Source organism: Halictus rubicundus, chromosome 8 (genome assembly GCF_050948215.1).
Source record: "Halictus rubicundus isolate RS-2024b chromosome 8, iyHalRubi1_principal, whole genome shotgun sequence".
In the NCBI taxonomy this organism is placed as follows: domain Eukaryota; kingdom Metazoa; phylum Arthropoda; class Insecta; order Hymenoptera; family Halictidae; genus Halictus; species Halictus rubicundus.
The window spans coordinates 13,465,006-13,485,482 of record NC_135156.1 but is presented as its reverse complement, the minus strand read 5'-3'; the positions used below and the strand labels follow the sequence as shown (position 1 = coordinate 13,485,482).

General features: G+C 41.8%; 1 protein-coding gene across 12 annotated transcripts; it reads right to left on the bottom strand.

The window, feature by feature from the left end:
- Unc-104 (kinesin family member unc-104) lies at positions 1 to 19,158 on the bottom strand. Of its 12 annotated transcripts, none has more exons than XM_076792822.1 (28): positions 19,018 to 19,158; positions 18,499 to 18,581; positions 17,885 to 17,963; positions 16,994 to 17,339; positions 16,593 to 16,848; positions 15,895 to 16,052; positions 14,919 to 15,058; positions 14,166 to 14,204; positions 11,652 to 11,786; positions 10,975 to 11,421; positions 10,385 to 10,587; positions 10,188 to 10,305; positions 9,022 to 9,194; positions 8,251 to 8,429; positions 7,518 to 7,655; positions 5,908 to 6,045; positions 5,686 to 5,804; positions 4,855 to 5,224; positions 4,681 to 4,771; positions 4,205 to 4,320; positions 3,512 to 4,067; positions 3,232 to 3,421; positions 2,267 to 2,514; positions 1,874 to 2,176; positions 950 to 1,237; positions 701 to 837; positions 517 to 618; positions 1 to 382 (listed from the first exon to the last, which is right to left on the bottom strand). In XM_076792822.1, exons 1-28 carry the CDS (start codon positions 19,115 to 19,117, stop codon positions 280 to 282), a joined length of 5,355 nt encoding a protein of 1,784 aa, XP_076648937.1. In that variant the 5' UTR covers positions 19,118 to 19,158; the 3' UTR covers positions 1 to 279. The 12 variants fall into 12 exon arrangements, with proteins under 12 accessions (XP_076648937.1, XP_076648942.1, XP_076648939.1 ...); XM_076792827.1 differs by having other exon boundaries at positions 950 to 1,190; positions 1,911 to 2,176; XM_076792824.1 differs by having other exon boundaries at positions 3,241 to 3,421.
- Between the last annotated feature and the right edge of the window lie 1,319 nt (positions 19,159 to 20,477).

The window sequence follows — 20,477 nt, the reverse complement described above, 5'->3', positions numbered from 1 at the left end:
TCTCTCTCTCTCTCTCTCTCTTTCGTTCCCTCATCTTCTCTAGACGATCGTCAGCCTTAGTCGGGCTGATGATCGTTAAATCAGACGTTGAGATATATTCGGCGGCTGTCGAAGTTGGTAGCCGATCGATATGCTTTTCCGAGCCGTTTAATAATCGAAGACTACCGAAAATCGAAAGCTACAGAGATCGTGGGACTCGAAGGCCGAGTGCGACCAGTACAGCACCTTCTCGGAGGCTTTCGTGATGACGCTTGTTACCTCGGCCAACGTTTCGACCACTCACTTGTTTTGGTTCGATTGTTGATCTATCGGTGGAGCTAAACCGACAGGCGAAGCGTTATTCAGAATTGCGGCTGTCGGACCTTTACGCGCTAGCTTTGACCTGCAACAGTACCACAAACGATTGTGTTAAACATCTTGTTCGACTCGTCGTCACGTATCATGTGCACGTAAAGCGGATTTCGTATTTTTGTGTACCGTTAATACGAATAAATGCATATATCTACACACACGTACCTGATTTGACCAGCGAGAAGGGGATTGATAGCATACAGCCAGTCGTAGACTTCTTTGTCCCCTAAAGTTTGTAGCAAATATCCTCGGTGTTTTGTAACAACGCTGAAAGAAGAAATAAGGAATGTTGAACATTAAACATTCGTCCGCAAGAGTTCGCTGACGAGAATCTTGTTGATCAATTCACCTGAAAGTATTTGGTACTTTGACCATAGCTAATTGATCTTCGGAATATTCGACTTGAGCGGTAGCTAAATTGATGAGAGCCCTTTCTACAGGATCCTTTTCTTCTCGGAAGATTAGAACGTATGGTCGTCGTACTGCCTGGATATGAGAGAATGATATCGTTTAATAATTTTCAAGGTATAAAGAGTTGACAGGCTTCTAGTAGGGTTGAAGCGGACACTGGCGAACCTTGTCCGTCCGATATACATACCACCCAACGTTTTTTCCAGCCGTTAGTCTTGTGCTCGAGAACGTTTAGGTATCCCTTTCTGGCGATAACGGGACTGATGCGTATTTCTTCAACTTCCGGCACGTAGAGCACCAAATTCTCTTTCAAGGGGGAGGAGGTAACTAACGGCGTCGGCGCGACGGTGCATGTCTGATTGTTGGATTCGCTCGCCAATATACTCTCCTGTAGTTCTTGCAGTCTAGCCCTCTCCGGCGAACTCAACCTAAGGATGCACGACTTAGTCCTGCTCCATACTATTATACCAGCAGCCTGCAAGTAACACTCCAGCATCACCCTGACCATGTGTCCAATCGTGCTGGGCGGTTGTCATTGACTCGAACACCTCGAGTCATCGTCAAAGTAGACAGTAAGCAGTTTAATAGAAGCCGACTGCGCTAAAAAAAAGCGCGACTTTGACTCAGCGAAGCTATCCGGTGAATGTACACATTGCACGATCAGATTCGACCGAATCGAAAAGCGAAAGTGAGTTGACCGTTGGGCAGTTTTCTTCTCTCGTTTGAAATTTCAATTGTACAGACAAAATCAAAGTCGTTGCAAGCTACATGAAAAAGATGAGCCCGATTCCGATTCGTTTCTAAAACATTGAAGAAATTTCGATGTTCAAATTGAATCGAACCCTCGCTGTCTTCACTCTTTCGGATAAGTTGAATGCCGATGGAAACGAAAATACTTTCAATGTATCTGTTTCTTTTTTTTTATTCTTAATTTGATCCTCGTACGTCCTGAACGGATCTTTACGCAACATACGAATGAAGAAAGAGAGTATCGCTTTCTTTGAATCTCGAAAGCAATATCTATTTTTTTGCTATTGTCAAGGTAATACGATGCGACGAAGCGTGGACAACCGCTACTAGCAGGAGCACTCAGGCATGCGGGGAGGGTTACCTGCTCTAAGTAATCACTAGTTCTCGCGTATACTGACTCTTGGGACGAGGACGATATCACGGAAGACATCATGGATGCCGACATATCAGCCATAGTGTCTTCGCCAGGTGAAACGTCAGAGAGTAGAATCGGTTCTTTGCTTGGGATTCGACCCTGAATTAGTTTTATGTATTTCATCGCCAATTCTTTCTCTTTCTCGGTTAATTCGGTATGCTCGTTAACGTCTTTACTTGTTGAACGTTTGAGCTTCACTGGGCTAGCGTGTGGTTCGTTCGTTGCCTTCGCCATCATGTTGCAAACCTCCTGTACGAGCAAATAAATGTGCAAAATATATAATATTGAAGAATACGTGAACATCCTGTACATTATCACTGGTACAAACAACGACGTTACCTTTTCACCTTTCGTGAAATCGTGTGGTGTCTTATTGCAATACGGGGCTATGTCGATGCAAAGCTTGTCCCATAAAAGTAACATGTATCTGACCCTCTCTACTTCCTCTAACCTGGTTAATTTTTCGAGTTCCCATTGATGATCAAATATTAGACTATCTCCTCGCGGTCTCCATCCATGGAGATTCTCTTCTCCTCTGACGTAGGTGGAGCTCGTGTCCAGCACTCGTCGTTGTCGCCTTTGTACACCTGACAAATAATTATGAAAGAGGAGTAGGTACTGAATGATAGAAATACATCAAATATTACTCGGTATGTATGTTGTCGTTTTCGAATCATATTTGTTGTAATATGAAAACAAAAAACAGAACATAATCGAGAAAATGGCCAATTCACAAGTATCATGATATAATAATCATTGTAGACATACTAATTCTAACAAGGGACTATCCCGAAGTGATACCTCCGGATCTTAGTGAAACTGGGAGGACGTAGTTCTTGCAAAAATATTAGACACATATTTTTTTTTTAAAGCTGCCATTGTTCATATTCAAGAGGTGGAAACAGTTCTCAAAGTTTGGTGTCAGAACTATATTTGATCGATCCGATCAAATTCCGATTCAAATGTTAATCCAGTTTCTTGAATATACCAAAGAGGTTCGAGGACTGCTTTCATCCCTTGAATATGAACGATGGCTATTAAAAAAACATATGTATCCAATATTTTTGCAAGAACTACGTCCACCCAAAGTTCCATTACGATCTGGAGATGCCGCTTCGGGATCGTCCCTTGTAAGATGGGTTTTTGGTGTCTTTTTCTCTCTCAGACCAGAATACCGACTTAAGTAAATATAAACCGTGACTACTTAGCTTCAATCGCTTTCGAAAATGTACGCGACTATTATATCAATGAGAAAGGGTAGGATCAAGGTGTTGGGGACTACGCTAAGGGTAGACAAGACAAACCTGGGCTACCTGCTTCCGAAGAACGACGCAGGACTAACTCGTAGACACCGCTGAGCCTATTAGCCTCCTGATTACGATAGCTTCCACTGAACAAGTGCTTCAAGGACCGTGGTCCTACTCTGGCATCTCTGCCATAGATGATCATGCTCAGATCTTTGGTAATAATAGCCGGTCTTCCACAGTTCTCTAACTAAAAGTAGGCGAAAATTAAAATAAAAATAATCGCGGCACACGATCATTGATAGACGCGATATAATAACAACAACAACAACGGACATACTTCAAGGTACGCGGAGATGGTCATGAAGATTTGTTCCCCGTAAGCTGTAACTCTGTTAAGCAAAGCTGAATTGTGAAGCGAGCTGTCCCAAGCTGCCTCGAATCTAAACATGCATCTGTCGTCTCCAGGTACTTCGAGATACTCGCCGGGGAACAAACCCAACGAGAGCACGGAGGAATCGTTGTCCTCTTCCTCGGGCTCCGGTGTGTTTCTGATACGTCCGACGACCAACTCCCTCACGTCTTTCCAACGTAATTCGGACGCCGGCTCGTGAACGATAGTGATTCGTATGCGACGCTGAATGCCTTGGTGAAGAAGGAAAAGCCCGCGACAAGGTAGATCGTCGCTGTGGTCGACCACCGATGGCACGTATTCCCCGTTTGGTGCCAGCTCGCAGATCTCGAACCAAACCAACACGTCGTACTTCGCGTGTACGTGCGACGTGCTAGGCGACGGCAACACGCTTCCAAACTTCGGCGAGCGTACCGGCTGACTGATCGGTATAGACGGCGGTAACATCCTCTTCGGTGGCTGTCTTACGCTGTTGGGATGAATGCTAAAGTAAAGGTATGCGCCAGGCATGCAGGCGATAGAATGAGAAAAGAAAGAAAAGGGACAGGGTTTCGTTTAATGTCTGTTCGATTCAGTATGAAAAAAAAGAATAAAAAAATTCGTGACGAATTGAATGCTCACTATTCCAATTTGGCATCTTTGTGCAGGGGATGCTGCTGATAGTGTCCGAACACCTCGAACACGATTGGCTGGGTCTTCAGGTATTCCAAGAACGATTTTGTCACCGTCACAGTAATCTGATTAAATGAAACAACAACTGATTAAAAATTATTCGTTCGAACGATTTCTACTATAGGTACCCGTTTATCGCTGGACATAGCCGATACTCGGCAAAGACTAAATCTAAAGTTTAGATGAGATTACCTTGTGAGATCCTCAATTGTAAACCGATAGCTATAGCAATCTCGTGCAATTGATGTTCTATTAAGCTTGTTCGTATTTCTCTTGTGGAACTGTTTTTAATAACTACGTTCTAAAATAACTTGTTCTCACAGGATATTATTTTAAAAAAGTTTCCTAGGATGATATTTCTTTCCATGAAAAATTCCACAGGAACAGGATTTCCTGTTGATAATCGAAGCATTTCGTTAACTCACATTTTGTACGTGATAAAAGCCAGGTGGATTTCCCTTTCCTGTATTCTTGACTGGTTCTGTTGAGAACGCTTCATGGTGGCGGTGCAAGAAACTGTGAAACAATTTTACACGTATCACTTGGTGTCTTACATATTCAAAGTGTTTCTAATCATTCTGTTTCAAGGTAAGACGTACTTGAATTGGCAGAAAATATCAGCGTATTCTGTAGAAATGCCTATTGCCTGTAGCACGGTTACCCTGAATGTGAACTCAGAACCCGGTTGCAAATGATCCGGCAGATCTTCCTCCTTCATGTCGCTGGAAACAGAACTGTCTCCTCTGCCGCTATCGGCGTCCCCGATGTCGTCCTCGTCTTTCACGTCCTTTTGCTCGTTGTGGCCCTCGACGACCCGTTCCTCGTGCAACATGATCTGTCGGCTCTTCTCCAGCGTTTGAGTCAGCAGGGTGTTGCGTTTGTTTTGCTTGTGGTTGCCGAACAGATCGTCCTCGAAAGAGATTCTAGCAGACTGTCTAACCCCACTCGCGTATTCGCTGTTTTCCTCTTCTGGAAGAAGGGTTCGTTAAGAAAATCCTACGCCGGAATGTATTCGCGCAGAAATATCCACCGTCTAGAAGGGCAATTCCACACGAAATCGGGCGCTTTTCGTAGTACTGTTTCGAGTTTTGTTAAAACTCGGATATGTTGTAGCATTTAGTGATATCTGAAGGTATCTCAAAGAATTTTTCGAAATCTTAAAAATTGTTGGTAAAGTATCAACCTTTTTTAATTAAATTATAACGGCTGAACCGATAAACCTATACAGATGAGTTTTTAGGTGCTTACAGTGAAAACACAAGTGTATCTAATAAAGATTATTTGAGTCGAAAAAGAAACTTATTTCGGTTATTAAGTGGTTATATTCTGATAATATATTTTTTCCTTATTGTCTTAAATTTTATTTAAAACATATCCGATTTCGTGTGGAAGGACCCAGGAATAAAAATATGTGGACGCCGATTACGTACCAACCACAGCCTGCACGGCCACGCGCAGGTAGCCTTTCACGTCTCCCTTTTCGTTGACTATCGCTACTTTGTGGATCAGGGGCACAGGGTACATGAGATTGCTCAGATATACAAACGACCTGTAACGAACAACAGTTGCTCAGTAAAGAGAATAATCATTCTCAATTGATTGCGAGCAGTGGATATCTTTAGTTTCTCGAAATGCGGGTGGTTTTCTTTTACCTTCCAACCATCCGGAACCACGGGAAACGATCATAAAACGGATCGCCACCGGTGATGGACTCGATATTGAAGTCTGGAGACGTGGGCGACAATTCTGCTTCGTTGTGATACATTTCCCGCATCAGTTCAAGCCTTTGTCTACGCAAACATGAAAACACGACCGTTTCGTATGTTAAATCGTACAGCTAGCCAGTGTTTGATCAAGACATAGTCAGACGTTGTCAAAAAGCACAGTGAAAGAGACACTCTGTACACAACATTAGCTTTCTGAAGATATTGTGTGCGTGATATATGTACTCAAAGATACTCAGAGAGATTCGATAGATATATACATTCGTAGAATGTGTACATAGTCAAATAAAGGGACATATTCAGGTTTTTTCCAGAACCGGTATTACAACGATTGCAATGCAGAGTAGAAAACAATTACGGGATTCAGAGGATCAGTTAAGTTGACATACATAGTTACGTACTTCGTCTGTCCCTGTATTTTTATACAAAGGAGGCTATAGAATATTGTTTGAAGAATATGGTATAGTAGCGTATATTGTTTAAGCTGTTGAAGAACATATTCTACGTGATCAATGTACTTGTCAAAATTATCACAATCTGTGTGGATTCTTTGGCAGTGTATCGTGGCATGTGCACAACGAAGTCACAAAGCAAAAATGTGACGAAACTTCTCAGCCACTAGGAGCGCACGTGTTCAGCGAGACACAGTAGAAACATATACAGGAGTTCAACCCTTGATCAGCGAGACAATTGAAACATGTACAGGAGTTAAACCCTTCAAGGACATCCTACTTTTTTATATTCTACTTCGAACATTCCTTTTTTTTTTTAGGAGAAATATCATCGAATCGTCGAAACATTGCGAAACAGAAATGCTTCTCTACAATTTTGAATTTTCAGAATTCAGAAGGGTTAATTCCGTTCGGACTGTCAAACGCCAAAGGCTGGCAACATTTGGCTTGGCCATGCAAGAAGTCCTCGTCATTATCTCATCGAGATCAGCGTAGTTGCAAAGCAATGTATTTTTCTGAAAAGGAACTTGCTTTGAATCGAGTTTACGTGTATTCATATACAGGGTGAGACACCTAACTCGACCACCTCGAACAGCTTCTGCATTACAGCTTGTGTTTACAAAAAATGATGTCTACAGATGTTACATGGTATCAATGGGGACATCATGTGGCGAGAATGACTTCTTTGTAAGTGGAGGTGTTTAGGAGGTTTAAAAATCAATTTGATAATACTTATCAACATGTAGAATTTCGGATACGTCATTGAACATTTGAACATTTTAATCTTCATCAACTGTCTCATAGTAAATGTTCCAAATGGTGTCCCCACCACATGATGCCCCCCTTGATGGTGTAACATATCTGTAGGAATAATGTTTTAGTACAAACGCGTAATTCAGTAGTTATTCGAGGTGATCAAGTCAGGCGTCTCACCCTTCAAATTTGGGTATACTCGATTTTCTATGTACACAATGAAAAATGGCGAAGAAGAGATTCGAGATCTGCGTCGGTTAAAGTTCAAGGATGAATATATGAAGCGTATGTGGCGATAAAAAAGGATAGAGCCTCGCGCGTTCGAGCACCAACCTCGAAGGCAAAAGATTTGCGAGCGAGAACTTCGGATTAGAGTAGACCGTAAGGCATTGGAAAATATCCTCTTTGGCCTCCGGGGTGCTGGGGCTCGAGTCCTCGTTGTACACGTGTCGCATCAGCTCCAAGCGCTGTCTATAAGTCAACACGTATTACTTGCGTGAGCGTCCCTGTGCATTTTCGTCTAAGCACGGTCTGATTAAAGCGACGATACTATGGGACCCGCGTTTCTGCGCGTTTATCGCGCTCATTATTAATTAGAACAATTTCATTGACCGAGCCGAGTGTGAAGTACGTAGGACCGAGCACGTGATTCCAATAAGATTTTTATATTAGTCATATATTCCAAGGTGCCCCTTGCCCCCAAGAAAACCATGCTTAAATTATTGTCGAGAACATCTGTGTACTTGTGTAAGCTTTCACGGTTCACTTTTATGTTTTGTAATGGAATATCTGCGGCTACGTGTCCTGTATAAGTATATGAAGATGAGAATATACTTTTCAATCGAAAGGAAAGAAGAAGATGAACGCCTGAAAGAGTAGCTAATCGTCAAAATGTGCTCCTGAAAAAAAATCATGAGAAATACCAGGAAATATTTAGTCTACGTTTCGTGGCAGTTAACAGATAGAGATTTGCAGTGGGGCTTGAACAACTCACCCTTTGTTTGTGGGCATCGAATGGGAATGTTAAGCGTCATTAAAGTGCGAAGCACGGTTACCGACAACGAACCTGAGTTTATCCAGCGTCCAATAATGGGTTGCTCCGTTCTTTGTGTCTTGGACTTCTACGGCGACTATCGTGCGGGGGAACGGTCTTTCTTCCTCTTCGTCTTCGTCCATGGCTGGTAACAGATCCGGCGGAAGCGGCGAGTAAAGCGTATCCGTGAGCAAAGTAAATTGGAATTGCACCTACAAAAAACATATGTCATAAGTAGATAAAAGGTATGGGAAACTGATGTTCATTCAGTTACTGAAATAGATGTGAAATTAATGATGCAAATGTAGGACATAAAACCAAATAAAATGGAATTATCTGATGGAATGGTTAAATAATTATGGAAGCTTTTGTAGGTGATGAAACTGAGTGACCTTGATAAGAAAATATATTGATGATATATTAACTATAAGTAAACATGGACACAAGGAAGGACGAATATCTGGCTGCGGTAATACATAATAACTCACAGAACATCAAAAAGGGGGTACCGATTGAGTTGCCTCACAACATCAATTTTATGCAAAGTTAAAAAATATTAAAAACCTTTTCGCGAGCCGTGAAAAAATGTAAGAAAGAAAACCGTCCCGTAGCAAAGAATTTGATAATGATTTCATGATCGGTTGCGGCGTGCGCCAATCGAATGAGTGTCTTGTCATGGTCGAGTGCTCGTAAAGAAAGAAAAATTGAAACGTGTGGTGGAAGATGCAATTATATGTTAATGACTCGAGACAAGGGAGAGCCACGTCGGGACTTCTAGCCCCAGGGTATAAACCACGGATGTACCTTCTTTTTGAGTTCGACAGATATAGCGTTAGCCTCTTTGAGGAATATCGCGTTGCCCCAGAGATCATCTCGAAGACTTGTGAATTGATGGTACTTCCACTTGCGGAAAGCCCAAGCGGCCAGTTGGAACTCTCTCTCGGACCAGTTGCTCTCTGCGTCAAACAAGGGGTTGACTGAAATGCAAGCCATTACCAGGCAAAACAGTCAGAAAAGCCAAGCATTTGGTGGATATATTCGTTCCTTCGTTAAAAGGAGCCACAGCGTTCGGTTCACAATCAGATGATGCACTGTTTCAGGTCGAAACTTCGGGGTCTTAAAATTATTCGGTTGTTCCACGCAAGCTGATCGCATTTCGTACTTTTACGAAACTCTTTTCGTAAGACTGGGTGCACGAGCGTTCCAACTCGGAATCGGATTTCACAGTGCACCGAGTTCTACGAGTATCCGGGAGCTTGCGTATATTAGATTGTTGCCTATGAAATGTCCGATATTTTATCAATAACGTTTAAACAAGCATAACTATTCTCTAAATAAACTCATATAAAACGAATACAGAACAATCTTATTGATTAAAAGTTGAAATAATAAACCTATATTAGACTACAATAGATTTTTGTCAGAAAGCTTCATAGCATTTGCAATTTGAAATCGGGTATCTCATATGCAGAAACGTAATATATAACATGTGATCAGTTTGCGTAAATAACTCTTATAAAAAACGGTGGGAAACAATACTGAATGTCGTATATCACATAATCACATGCGTGCATCGCAGAAAGATAAAAATCTACGTACCACCATCTGATCGTGTCTCACACGGATCCATACAGCTCTAGAATTTGTATTGGTGAATCATTACTTACTCTTATCTTCAGCTACTCTAAAGGATCTCATTTTCAAGTCCCATTCAAATAGATTTGATTAAGACAAATCAACGAGTATCCATTACAAATTCTGACACTTTTAACGAAGAGGTAGTACAATCTAGACAAGATCGTAGCTTAGTCACATGCAGAGAGCTGTATAAAAGGATTGTTATTGAATTAATAGCAGCAGCTCTGCTCATGTGTGTCTCGCTAATTAGAAAGGATCGAATAGGCAGTTCATATTTAAATAGCTAAATTTAATACCGTGAAGTTCAGGGATCATTCGTAATATCTACTCACCGAAGATATCCTCTTCGATGTTGTTGAAATCCTCGGGAGTGTAACTGCTGTACATTGACATTGTCATGCTTTGTTCCTCCACTTGTCTTTGCAGCGCGTCTATCCGGGCTTCGTAACTCTGTAATATAATAACATTCGTTCGTTTCAGTTCCGCGAAGCATTCGCGCCCCGTCTTCAAGGATTTTATTTAAACACACCTTTCTTTGTTTTTCGAACAGCTGATCCGCTACTTCCTTGTCTTTGCGGTATTGCTCTTCGAGTAGCAACACTCTCTTGTCCATCTCAGCTTTAAGGTCAATCCCTTCATTCTCCAGCAGCTCGACCTGTGCGAAGTTCCAATCGGCGGTTTCTCCATTGCCAGGTGTTTCCGCCGGTGAACTTTTCTCCCGTCGTTCACGGACTACACATTAAACAAGTATTTGTCACCCTTTAAATCTTAAATACATTACTCAGTACTGAATGTCAAGTAAAATATTAATTCACGTTACAGTAGGTCATCGCCCATTGCACTCCCGATCAATTGCCCGTTCTTTGCATTTTGTTCGTACGAGATGGGAAATGTAGCTCAGTGAAAATGAAATGAGTTATAGGTGGGAAGTGTTATGCGAGTACCTACTGTATATATAAAAGGGGTGCCATAATCCTTAGCTAAATATTAGTTCAAAGCGGAACTTTTTGCAAATTTATATTTTCATAAGCAAATCGAGGGCAATCGAATAAGATTCTGTACTGTTCTTCAAGTCCCACGGTTTACTTATGATAATGCAATTGAATCCAGGCAACCAACCTTGCTCAGGATGATTGAATCTGAACACGTGATTCTTTCCTAGGATAACCCGAGAGCCGGTCTTCAAAATGACTGGTTCGGTGATCTCGCGGCCGTTCACGTATATCAACGCTCCCTTCGTCGGCATGAGAGTGATGATGCTGTCGTGGTTCTCGAAGACACAGTGCTCGCTCAGTATATGTGGGCCGCAGAGCTGAATGTCCTGCGGTATGTTAGCCTCAGCGCTACCGATGCGCGTGAATCCATCCTTGATGTAATAAATCAGGCACTCGGACATCAGAGGGTCCTCGTTCAGGTTCACCAAATGGGGAGTTTTCTTCGGGGAGAAGACACCGACAGTAACGCCGTCTTCTTTCACAGCTACCCCCATCTCGGCGAACACGGCCTCCCGCTGAAGACGAATCAACTCCGTTCGTTTCAACTTCTCTTCCCACGTTTCGTTCAACTCTGAAAATCAACGAAAGCCATCAACTTTTCTGTACTCCGATCAATTCACCTACCGATTCCTTTTCAACAGCTTCAGAAGCTCAACGTGTCCATCTTAGAACGCGATATTTTATTCTAGTTTCTTTTTTCCGGCTAGAAAGCTACGTAACCATTTTGCTACTGGACTTATAAGCGAGTTTTTGATCTTAAAATCCGCTGTTGGATTATTGCAATTGTGTCTTCTGTTATACCGGCAATCAATTTCTCCGAAGCCTGCAATTGATCGACCGCTTCCTCGGCAATCGTCGACGTGGCGTGCGGCGTGATTCTTGCACAGGTCTCCTTGACGTCGTCCTCGCGCTTGTTCGCTCTGACGATTTCGTCTCCTGCGGGGCAAACGATGCAGAATAAGTGAAAACCAATCAAGACGTTAGTAGAAGTTAAGATCGACGAATCAGCCAGGGATGTAACACGCGTCTCGTAAACATCAAAAGCCATAACTAAAGCAGTGGCGTAAGTGAAAGAGAATATTCATCAAGGATTTCATCTTGTGATTTGTGTTGTCAACGGGAACTCGAAATTCTTCGTCTCTTTCGTTCGTCTCGCCAAGAAATCCAAAGAAGAAAAAAAAAAAATAAAAAGACAAAGCTACTTTTTGCAAATCGTTCACACACGCGATATCTTCATTGCCCTTTTCTGAGTGGAACAGTTTGCAAATGATACAACGAATGCTCATTACAGAAAAACTCGACACTAGAACTACCAGATGAAATAATTCGAAGTTATACATTATCGAAGTTAACAGAAACGCTGTCGCAGAAGATTATCAACTATTATAATATATCAAGATTACAACTTGTCTGCGAGCGAGGAAGGTCCCCCGAAAGTCTCGTGTTTTTCGTTTGTAAAGAAAAAGAGAGATCGTGAAACAAGATTTCTATGGTTGTTACAATTGAAGCGTAGCGGCTCGGTCGAACGGTTGCTTGAATCGAATCTCAAATCATTGCTGGACTAGAATGCCGATCGAGATCGTTCGGTTCAGTCTCTAATGAACGGTGCTCATGTCATAGCGTTCGAGATGCGTTCGGATTGTCCGCTGTCGAGTGCCATGCAATACCTTCAGCCCGGTTTCGGGAACAAAGTGATGGGTCTAAGTGGACAACAAGCGAGGCAAACAACACGGTGTTCGTTGGGAGAAGGAGCTCCGACACAACAGAAACTAGAAAAGCCTAAGTTCACACCAGGGCTGGGCATTGTCCAAGTTCGAACTCATTCGAAGTTCGCATCTCACATCTTACTAGCTCCTGTGATCCTAATTGATTCGAACGTTAACGAGCTTTCTTACTCGAATGAAATGTTTACCTTCTTTCTCACTCGCTTTATATCAATTAATAAGCTTTTTTCACGTGCCCCGTTTTGTTATCTCGGTTGACCTCGCGCGGTGGTCGATCGAGGCTGATCCGATACCCGAAATCTTTTTATAAATGCGACATTGTAAATTATCACGATTGTTATGTAAGAAAAAATATACATTTGCTACGAACAGCTGTACTTTCAACCCTCATTCGTCGCTCGTTCTTTCAACGTTTCGGCTACTTGTAATAATCAACAATTGATCAAACAATGTACAGAAAATGTACTGTTCATTAAAAATCGGTGAAAAATATGTTAAATTGACGCGAGGGATGAATAAGGGTTTAAAGTCCATCTAATGGTATCCATGTTTCCGTTCAAGTGATGCATCGCATCCGTTTGTTGCTAACATTATCGATAAATAGTGCCCAATCCTGGTACGTACGTGACCGCACGTTGCAAAATGAATTACGTGTCTGGGTTGGGTCAATTCGACGCTCTCGAGGACGCAATTAGGATTGTACATGGATGGCGAGAGATCGATCTCGATCCTTGATTAGGCTTTCGCGTTAGCGTTCGACTAACGACCGCGTGGGCCGTTCTCGCTGAAATCAATCGGCCACGGTTGCATTTTAAATTGGAAAGATCACGGACCGTAATTTGATTCTCTCTAATGGAATGACGATGATACTTTCGTTACAAATTAACATGATTGCGCGCGGAGTCTAAGTACGTAATTGCTGCTACACGATGAGAGTTTCTATTGCTAGTTTCTTTCTCATGAAATACAGTTGAATGTCAAAAGCCGCCAATTATGCCACCTACGATAGGAAGGAGGACTAATGATTACACTCTTCCCCGGTTACGCATTATTCACCTTGTTATCTTCATTTTACACGAGGGGCAGAATATTACCAACATCAATTTTCGCGCAAACTTTTTCTCATGGTGTTTTTATACAACTTTAAAGTAACGGTAATTAATTATCAACTGATAAGCAGATCACAGATACTTGTGGAAATTTCTATTTGTGTAAACTTGGGAAAAGTCGAGGAGAATTTTATTTCCCACGTTAATGGTCTCTTGGTAGATGAAAGATAAAATTGCATTGGACGCTTTTATCAGATAATAAGTGATGATTTTTAGTAGAGTGAAAGCAGAACGGTCTCGACAGGGGAAGAGTGTATCCAAGTGGAGCGTGTACAGGGTAGAACAGAATGCGATACGCGCGGCGAAGCAGAATGTACAAAGAATCGTCGGAAACGGACAAAAAATACAGATTATGCGCTTGGCATTGTGTGAGATAGAAGCGGACGTTTAATAGAACAGGCGCAAAAAAGAGTGATCGAATGTCTGGCACTCAGAGACGTTTTGTTTTTGCCGCTTTTATGGATTGTCGTGATTTTACTTACTAGATTCTTTCTTTTCATATGTGACTTTACCATCTGGCCCTACGTCAAGCACAAGGGAAACAAAGAAAAAAATACACTATGTAAATGGTGGCTTGCCTACAGCGCTCTATTTTCATTTATATATTTTTCTTTCTCATAATCTTCTCTCCTGTTTTTATCTATTTTTCGTACTGTACTTTATCCTTTCTTTCACGCGCACGTATACGCGCGACCGCTCCGGTAACTGTTCTCATTTTTTCTTCACATGACTAATTAACAATTCATCGAACTTTAATCTTTCTCCAAATAGGAAGAACTACTCTACATTTCAACGTTCAGTGGAACACTAAATGGCACGTATGGTACATGCTTAGAAAAATGCAAATGCAATCGGAATTTCCAGAATAGAAATTTTTTGCTGCTATATTCTTGTTTTCAAAGTCGATAATAATATCATTGTATGCCAAGGAATGAACCAGTAATATCTTCAAATTTTTAATTATTCGATACTCCAATTGTTTTTCTGAATGCGTTAAATATTGATCGTCTCCTTCTTAAGTGACTTTTAATTTGTATTAAACGAAGCTTTCCATCAGCTTGATTGCGAGAACAGTCTTTTAATCGCTACAGTATTTCAGGGTGACTATTGCACTACCTTCGGTTCATGTTACTGGCACATGCCCGCTGTTATCGAACCAGGCGTACCCGCACGCGCACAGAAAGGGAGTTTCTCTTTGAATTCCAACCCCTTGTACAAGAACAAGAACAGCTCACCTTCTTGCACGTCAATACCCTCTTGCTTGAGGAGTTCCCGTAATTTCTGGATCTCTTCCTTGAGCTCCCGAATAAGCTTCGCGTTTGCGTCCTCGTTAACCACTGCTTTGCAAACTATCTGTTTCGCTCTGTCCGCGTATCTGTGGTGAAAATCAACGAGAACATTTGTAGTAACAATCATAATCGCTCGACGCACGCGTTACGTAAGTCAGTTTGCGAATTTGAACTTCGGGTTGTTAGGTGCAGCAAACAATCCGGTTCACAGTGAAATGCCTCAGCCATTAGTCAGACCCAGTCAAAAATAACCACTTTATACACAGTACGATGTGGGATATAATTCGTTTGGATTCGTTTTAAATCGGCATGAAAGATTTAATAATCGCGGACTTAAGAAAACAGACATAAATCCTTCACAGTGAAGTGAGTCAGCCATTGGTCAGACAAAGTATGAAAAATAGCTTTACATACTACACAATGAAGAGTCGTCTAGATCCTTTTCAATTAAAGAAAGAACAAATGATACAAAATCTTCACGATGAATAAAAATTCGTACTCGTCTTGAAAGCCATGTGTGAGAGTAACGAATCTCTTGAAGGGGGTTTCTTAAGCGCTTCTACCGTTCTGTGCTTCATTTTCTGTGTAATAATATACGCTTTACTCAAGCTTTTACCGAAATTCACTATTTTGTACTAACATCCCTGTACCTGAGAAATGTCCAACAACAAATATCGTGCCAAGAATATTGCATTACACGGGAGATGCTCGGAGAAGATTCATTTATAATTCATGAAAGCTTTAACGCCGCAGGTTCCCGGTACTTTGAATTATAAACTGCAATTTCCGTTTGACTTATTCAGGTCACTGCATAACTTTCCGTGAAATACGAACCGCTTGGCGAAACCGACCCGTACACATGGGAATAAAACGGTAAACCAATCGCGATATATCTTAACAGCCGGATATTCAATAAATGTACCTTAAAGTGGAGAGCGTTTCGTCGTAATTGATGTCCGCGGGGCTCACCGCCGCGATCATCGCAGTTTTCGAGTTGCCGCCCAGGTTTTCTCGCAGCAGCCACGTTAGAACCGAGTCCCTGTACGGAATGAAGTCGGACTTTTTCTTTTTCTTGGTCGCCTAGAAAGATAATGTGCATATTTAAATGACAAGCGCTCGAATAGAATAGATGATCCAAATTGTAGTGGGAAAATATGTATAAATACAAAACACATCTCGCTACTCTGTTGCTCGAACGTATCAAGACTTACTGTTCTTAAGAGATCATATTAACTTCTTTTTTTTTTTTACCATTGTAACAATGTAACACCAAGGAATAAAATACTACTTCTAAAAACGTGGGTTGGGTAAGAGTCAAACATAAACGGACGGCTGTAGAACTATGAACTTACCGCCTGATGTTCCGTAGTAAAACAGCAGCGAAATGGGCAGAAGACACGGATTACGTTAATACAAAGCTTAGCCAAGGTAAAGTCGAAAAGGTTAAGGTGTTGTGCAATTTCGTGCCAGGTAATCGACTAGTGTATGACGTGAACGTCCACGAAACGGTGCAATGGTTTTACAAAGTGTGTCTCATTAACTTTCACGAGTTGTATTCTTACAGAATTATTGTATACTTTCTCAGAGTAGACCGCGGTGACATTACGACCAATGACTCACTATTTCAGCCAGGGCACTGATGACCTTCCCGAGGGTGGTCAAACTTTTGTTGATGTTAGCACCTTCTTTAAGTCGGGTACCCTTTGCGCCGGTGGAGTCCGCCCTTTCAGAACCTGCCAGATCGACCAGGGAGATTTTGCTGACTTTCTCCGTCACCAGTCCCGTTGCGGAGTCCTGTTTCTGTTGCGTGAAGAAAATTGTGAACACGGCGTGGGATCTGCTCGACGTCTCGTTCATGTTGGTGGCTGCGACGGTTCTGAAATCGATAGAAGAAATGATAATGCGCTTAGCGTGTTCTCAAAATTAATTACATTTTCATATCGATCGAAACGACTGGAGTGTTCGCAGCGACAAGGATCTTTCTGCTTCTAAAAATAGAAAATTTATCAAGTTCCATGTACCTTGCTTTATTACCCTCGTCTATGAGATCGTGGATGTCTTCGTACGACATCACGGCCAATTTAGACAGGTCCTCGACGTACGGACCAAGAAGAGGATGCTCTCGTACACGAAGATTCCCTTTGTTTTTCGGGTTCAACAGATCTCGCACCCTTTCACAATAGATTTCCATGTAACTGACTTCCACCGAGTACTTCAAGCATTCGTTCGAGTTGCGACTGATCTTTTTGAAGAGGTCCTTGCAAATCTGTGGGATAATGCCCTCCTGACCTTCCTCTTGCTTGCCCATCATGGTGTACGATTTGCCGGCACCGGTCTGTCCGTATGCGAATATGCAAACATTGTAGCCTGCGGGGAACAATGAAAAAAAGTCGTAAAAATGTCCAGACTGTTTATACCTCTCCTCCGGAGACCCGGTGAACTACACACCGTGATAATACTTGATTTGAAACTTTTTATATTTCAGATGAATATCGACCGCGAGCGGAGGGGTGGCGTTTCTTTTTATTGCCGCTGAAGGGCAAACGCAAATATTCGTTCACGTAATCAAGGCTTGTGTGCGACAGCGTGAATGCGTGACAAGAATACCACAGAGTTTCAACCTCAATTCCTGTTTTAGAGGTATGCGAACAGTGTGTCGATTCCTCGACGTAAACTCCGTGGAATGCTTGGATCTGAATGTATTTGGGGGACACGTGATGCTCCTCTCCGCCCACCGATTCAATCTCGAAATTTAAGATAACTTGACTGCGGATATTTATGCAAAATAAAAACTGTATGCATCGACAATTTTAGAAAATTTCAAATTACATATCGACGTCCTCTAATCTTTCTACCGTTTCGAGTTTCTCCGACACATTTCTCTTCTAAATGCATAAAATCCGCAGACTTACCTTCGAAAGCGTGCTCGAGCATCTCCTCGCCGATGTCCTTGTAGACCATGATCTGGGAGGAGTAGTTGACATCGTTCGGCTGCAACAGAAACGACACGCGATTGATTATTGCATGTCAATCTAAGTTCGATCAAGTGAAAACATCCAGTGGTATTACATAGCAAATTGAAAGAACTGGAGAATCTCATTCTCCAAAGTAGTACAAGATGACATTTCTGATACCGTTACAGCTTTATTAAGAATCAGATACTATGACAACGTGGCGTTAATGATCCATTCGCTTAATTTTAGTAGCTTATACACGGTCACCGTTATATGTAAAAAAGGGAATAATTTATGGAGCATGAAGTTGATAACTACCAAAGAGATTAACATATAAGCTATTGTCGCTTTAACGGTAACTGCCATTGAACCTTGACCTTAGCCAAGCAGGCTGATGGTGCTAGCAGTATAAGCTTATCTGTAACATGATTTCATCTTCTAGCACTAATGTGGCATACACTACTTTTCGTTGGAGATTAAAGTTATTATTACGGCGGAGAAGTTTGTGTGTACACAGTTGCGCGTTTCCAGGGTCGGAAAACGAACGGGTTCGATTAACATCGAGTACTTACGTCCATGGAGAAGTAAGAATAGTCGTAATTGAAGCTTTTGACTGCATCTTTGCTGCCCGATGGTGCCTTGGGGTTCAATATCGCTGGAACACGCAAGGAAAAGAATAGAATTAATTAATCAGTGCGCTCACGTTCATTCTGGTTATTCCTTTACTCAGTAACGAACTCGATGAACATTCTTTCCTCAATAATTACTTCGATCAATCGACATTGTCGATACCCTTCTAAAAAAAGAAAAATCTGTGCTACTGCAACAACATTTGCAATTGTTCTGAAACGTTCTACGTTCTTTTTATTAAACAAAGGGAGGCAAGGGAAATATTTTTAATTAACGCGATATTGTTGCTTCATGAAAGAACAGTGTCTTGCTGGCTGGCCCGTCTAACATTTTTAATTACACGCGGACAAAGGAACGGAGAGAGGAAACAGTGAATACGAGAGATAGAACACCCGGCATATTCGGATGTACATCCCTGTGAAGAGCGGCAGAGAAAAGGGAGTAAGATTAATTATACTTACAAGTAGTGTTGCCGGACATTTCGATGATGCATTGTGCCTCACGGTAGATCTCCCGATTGTTGAAGGGTCGTACCCTCACCGCCACCTTTACCGACGACATTTTCCTATTGTTTTTAATTCAACGTCGGGTCACGACGGCGGCGGTGCTGGCGATAGACTTTTTCCTCGTTTCTCTGCAAGAATGAAAGGGGTGTCGTTAGCGATGTCAGCAACGCGGAAGCGAACGATGCGATAGGAACCGCGTTCTCCCATTCAACATGACCCGCATTCGCGGATTAATTAAAACAATGCCGTCCGTCCGCGACAATTTCGCTCCATGACGGACACGCAGGATACGCAGAGCAACAACAGAACTGCGTAACAGTTCGAACGGAATATCTTGCACTCCACTCCGCTCCTAATTGATGTTTATAAATGTGGAAGATTGCCAGAACATGTGCAACTGGTGCACCGACCTCCGTAATTAGACTGCGGATTTTATGCATCTGTTCCGGTCTAGATAACTCGGAGCTTGGTGAAAGACAAAAAAAAAATTAATTGAATCCAGCAGTATTTCGATTTCATTTCAGCTAATTCCAATCCATGTCGATTAGTACGTAATGTTTAATAGAAGTTTGAATTTCCTCTATTCTGGATCAGATTTAATGAAACTTTTAGTAGGGCAATGAAAGTTTTAGTTGATTTATAAAAATTTGTATTTGCATCCAAATTTAGTACTGATAGGATTATAATTCCTGGAGACTCGGACAGGGAGAGTACTTTTTTAGAAAAACACATCGCACAGCTTCGGAAATACCGATTTTCTAACTAACAATAAATTGAAAACTAGTTCATTCAGACATTTAAAAATTAATTAAATGTCCACATTAGCGAAACCAATATTACGTTCGTTCGTCGTGTATTATTGGATTTTCCATCGAGGTCGTGCGGTTTTCATTTCACAACGAACCATCCCCATCCAATGAAAAGTTTTCATTAATATTAATAAAGCCGTCGATTAAAAACCACGGAGCCCCGGGTGAATAAAACCGAGGATTTCCGATAAAGTCGCCCACACAGCAGACTTAATAAAATTGGCACCTCGTGATCTTCGATAGAACGTTCTCCAGCATCCCCCAACCCCCTGGATTCTGCTCAGATGGATCATCACATTTTTTTCCGTGATAAATCGCTCCGAGCGAAATGCTTTCCGCAATGATGAAAAACTGGAGAGTCGACTTCAAAGCTGATTCCAGTTAGACGTCGATTTCTCCAAAAAAAAAAGAAAAAACCGACGTTGAAAAATTAATATCAACGAAGAACGGCGTAACAAGCTGGACGTCACTAAATAAATGTGCGGGTAAAAACGAGTTTAAAAATCTGTCGAGGTCGCATACTCTAGTATTTGGAGGAAGTAGAATTGGTTGGTCATGAACAGACGCATCAGCCAGCTCTTATCAAATAACTCGAATTTTTAAGCT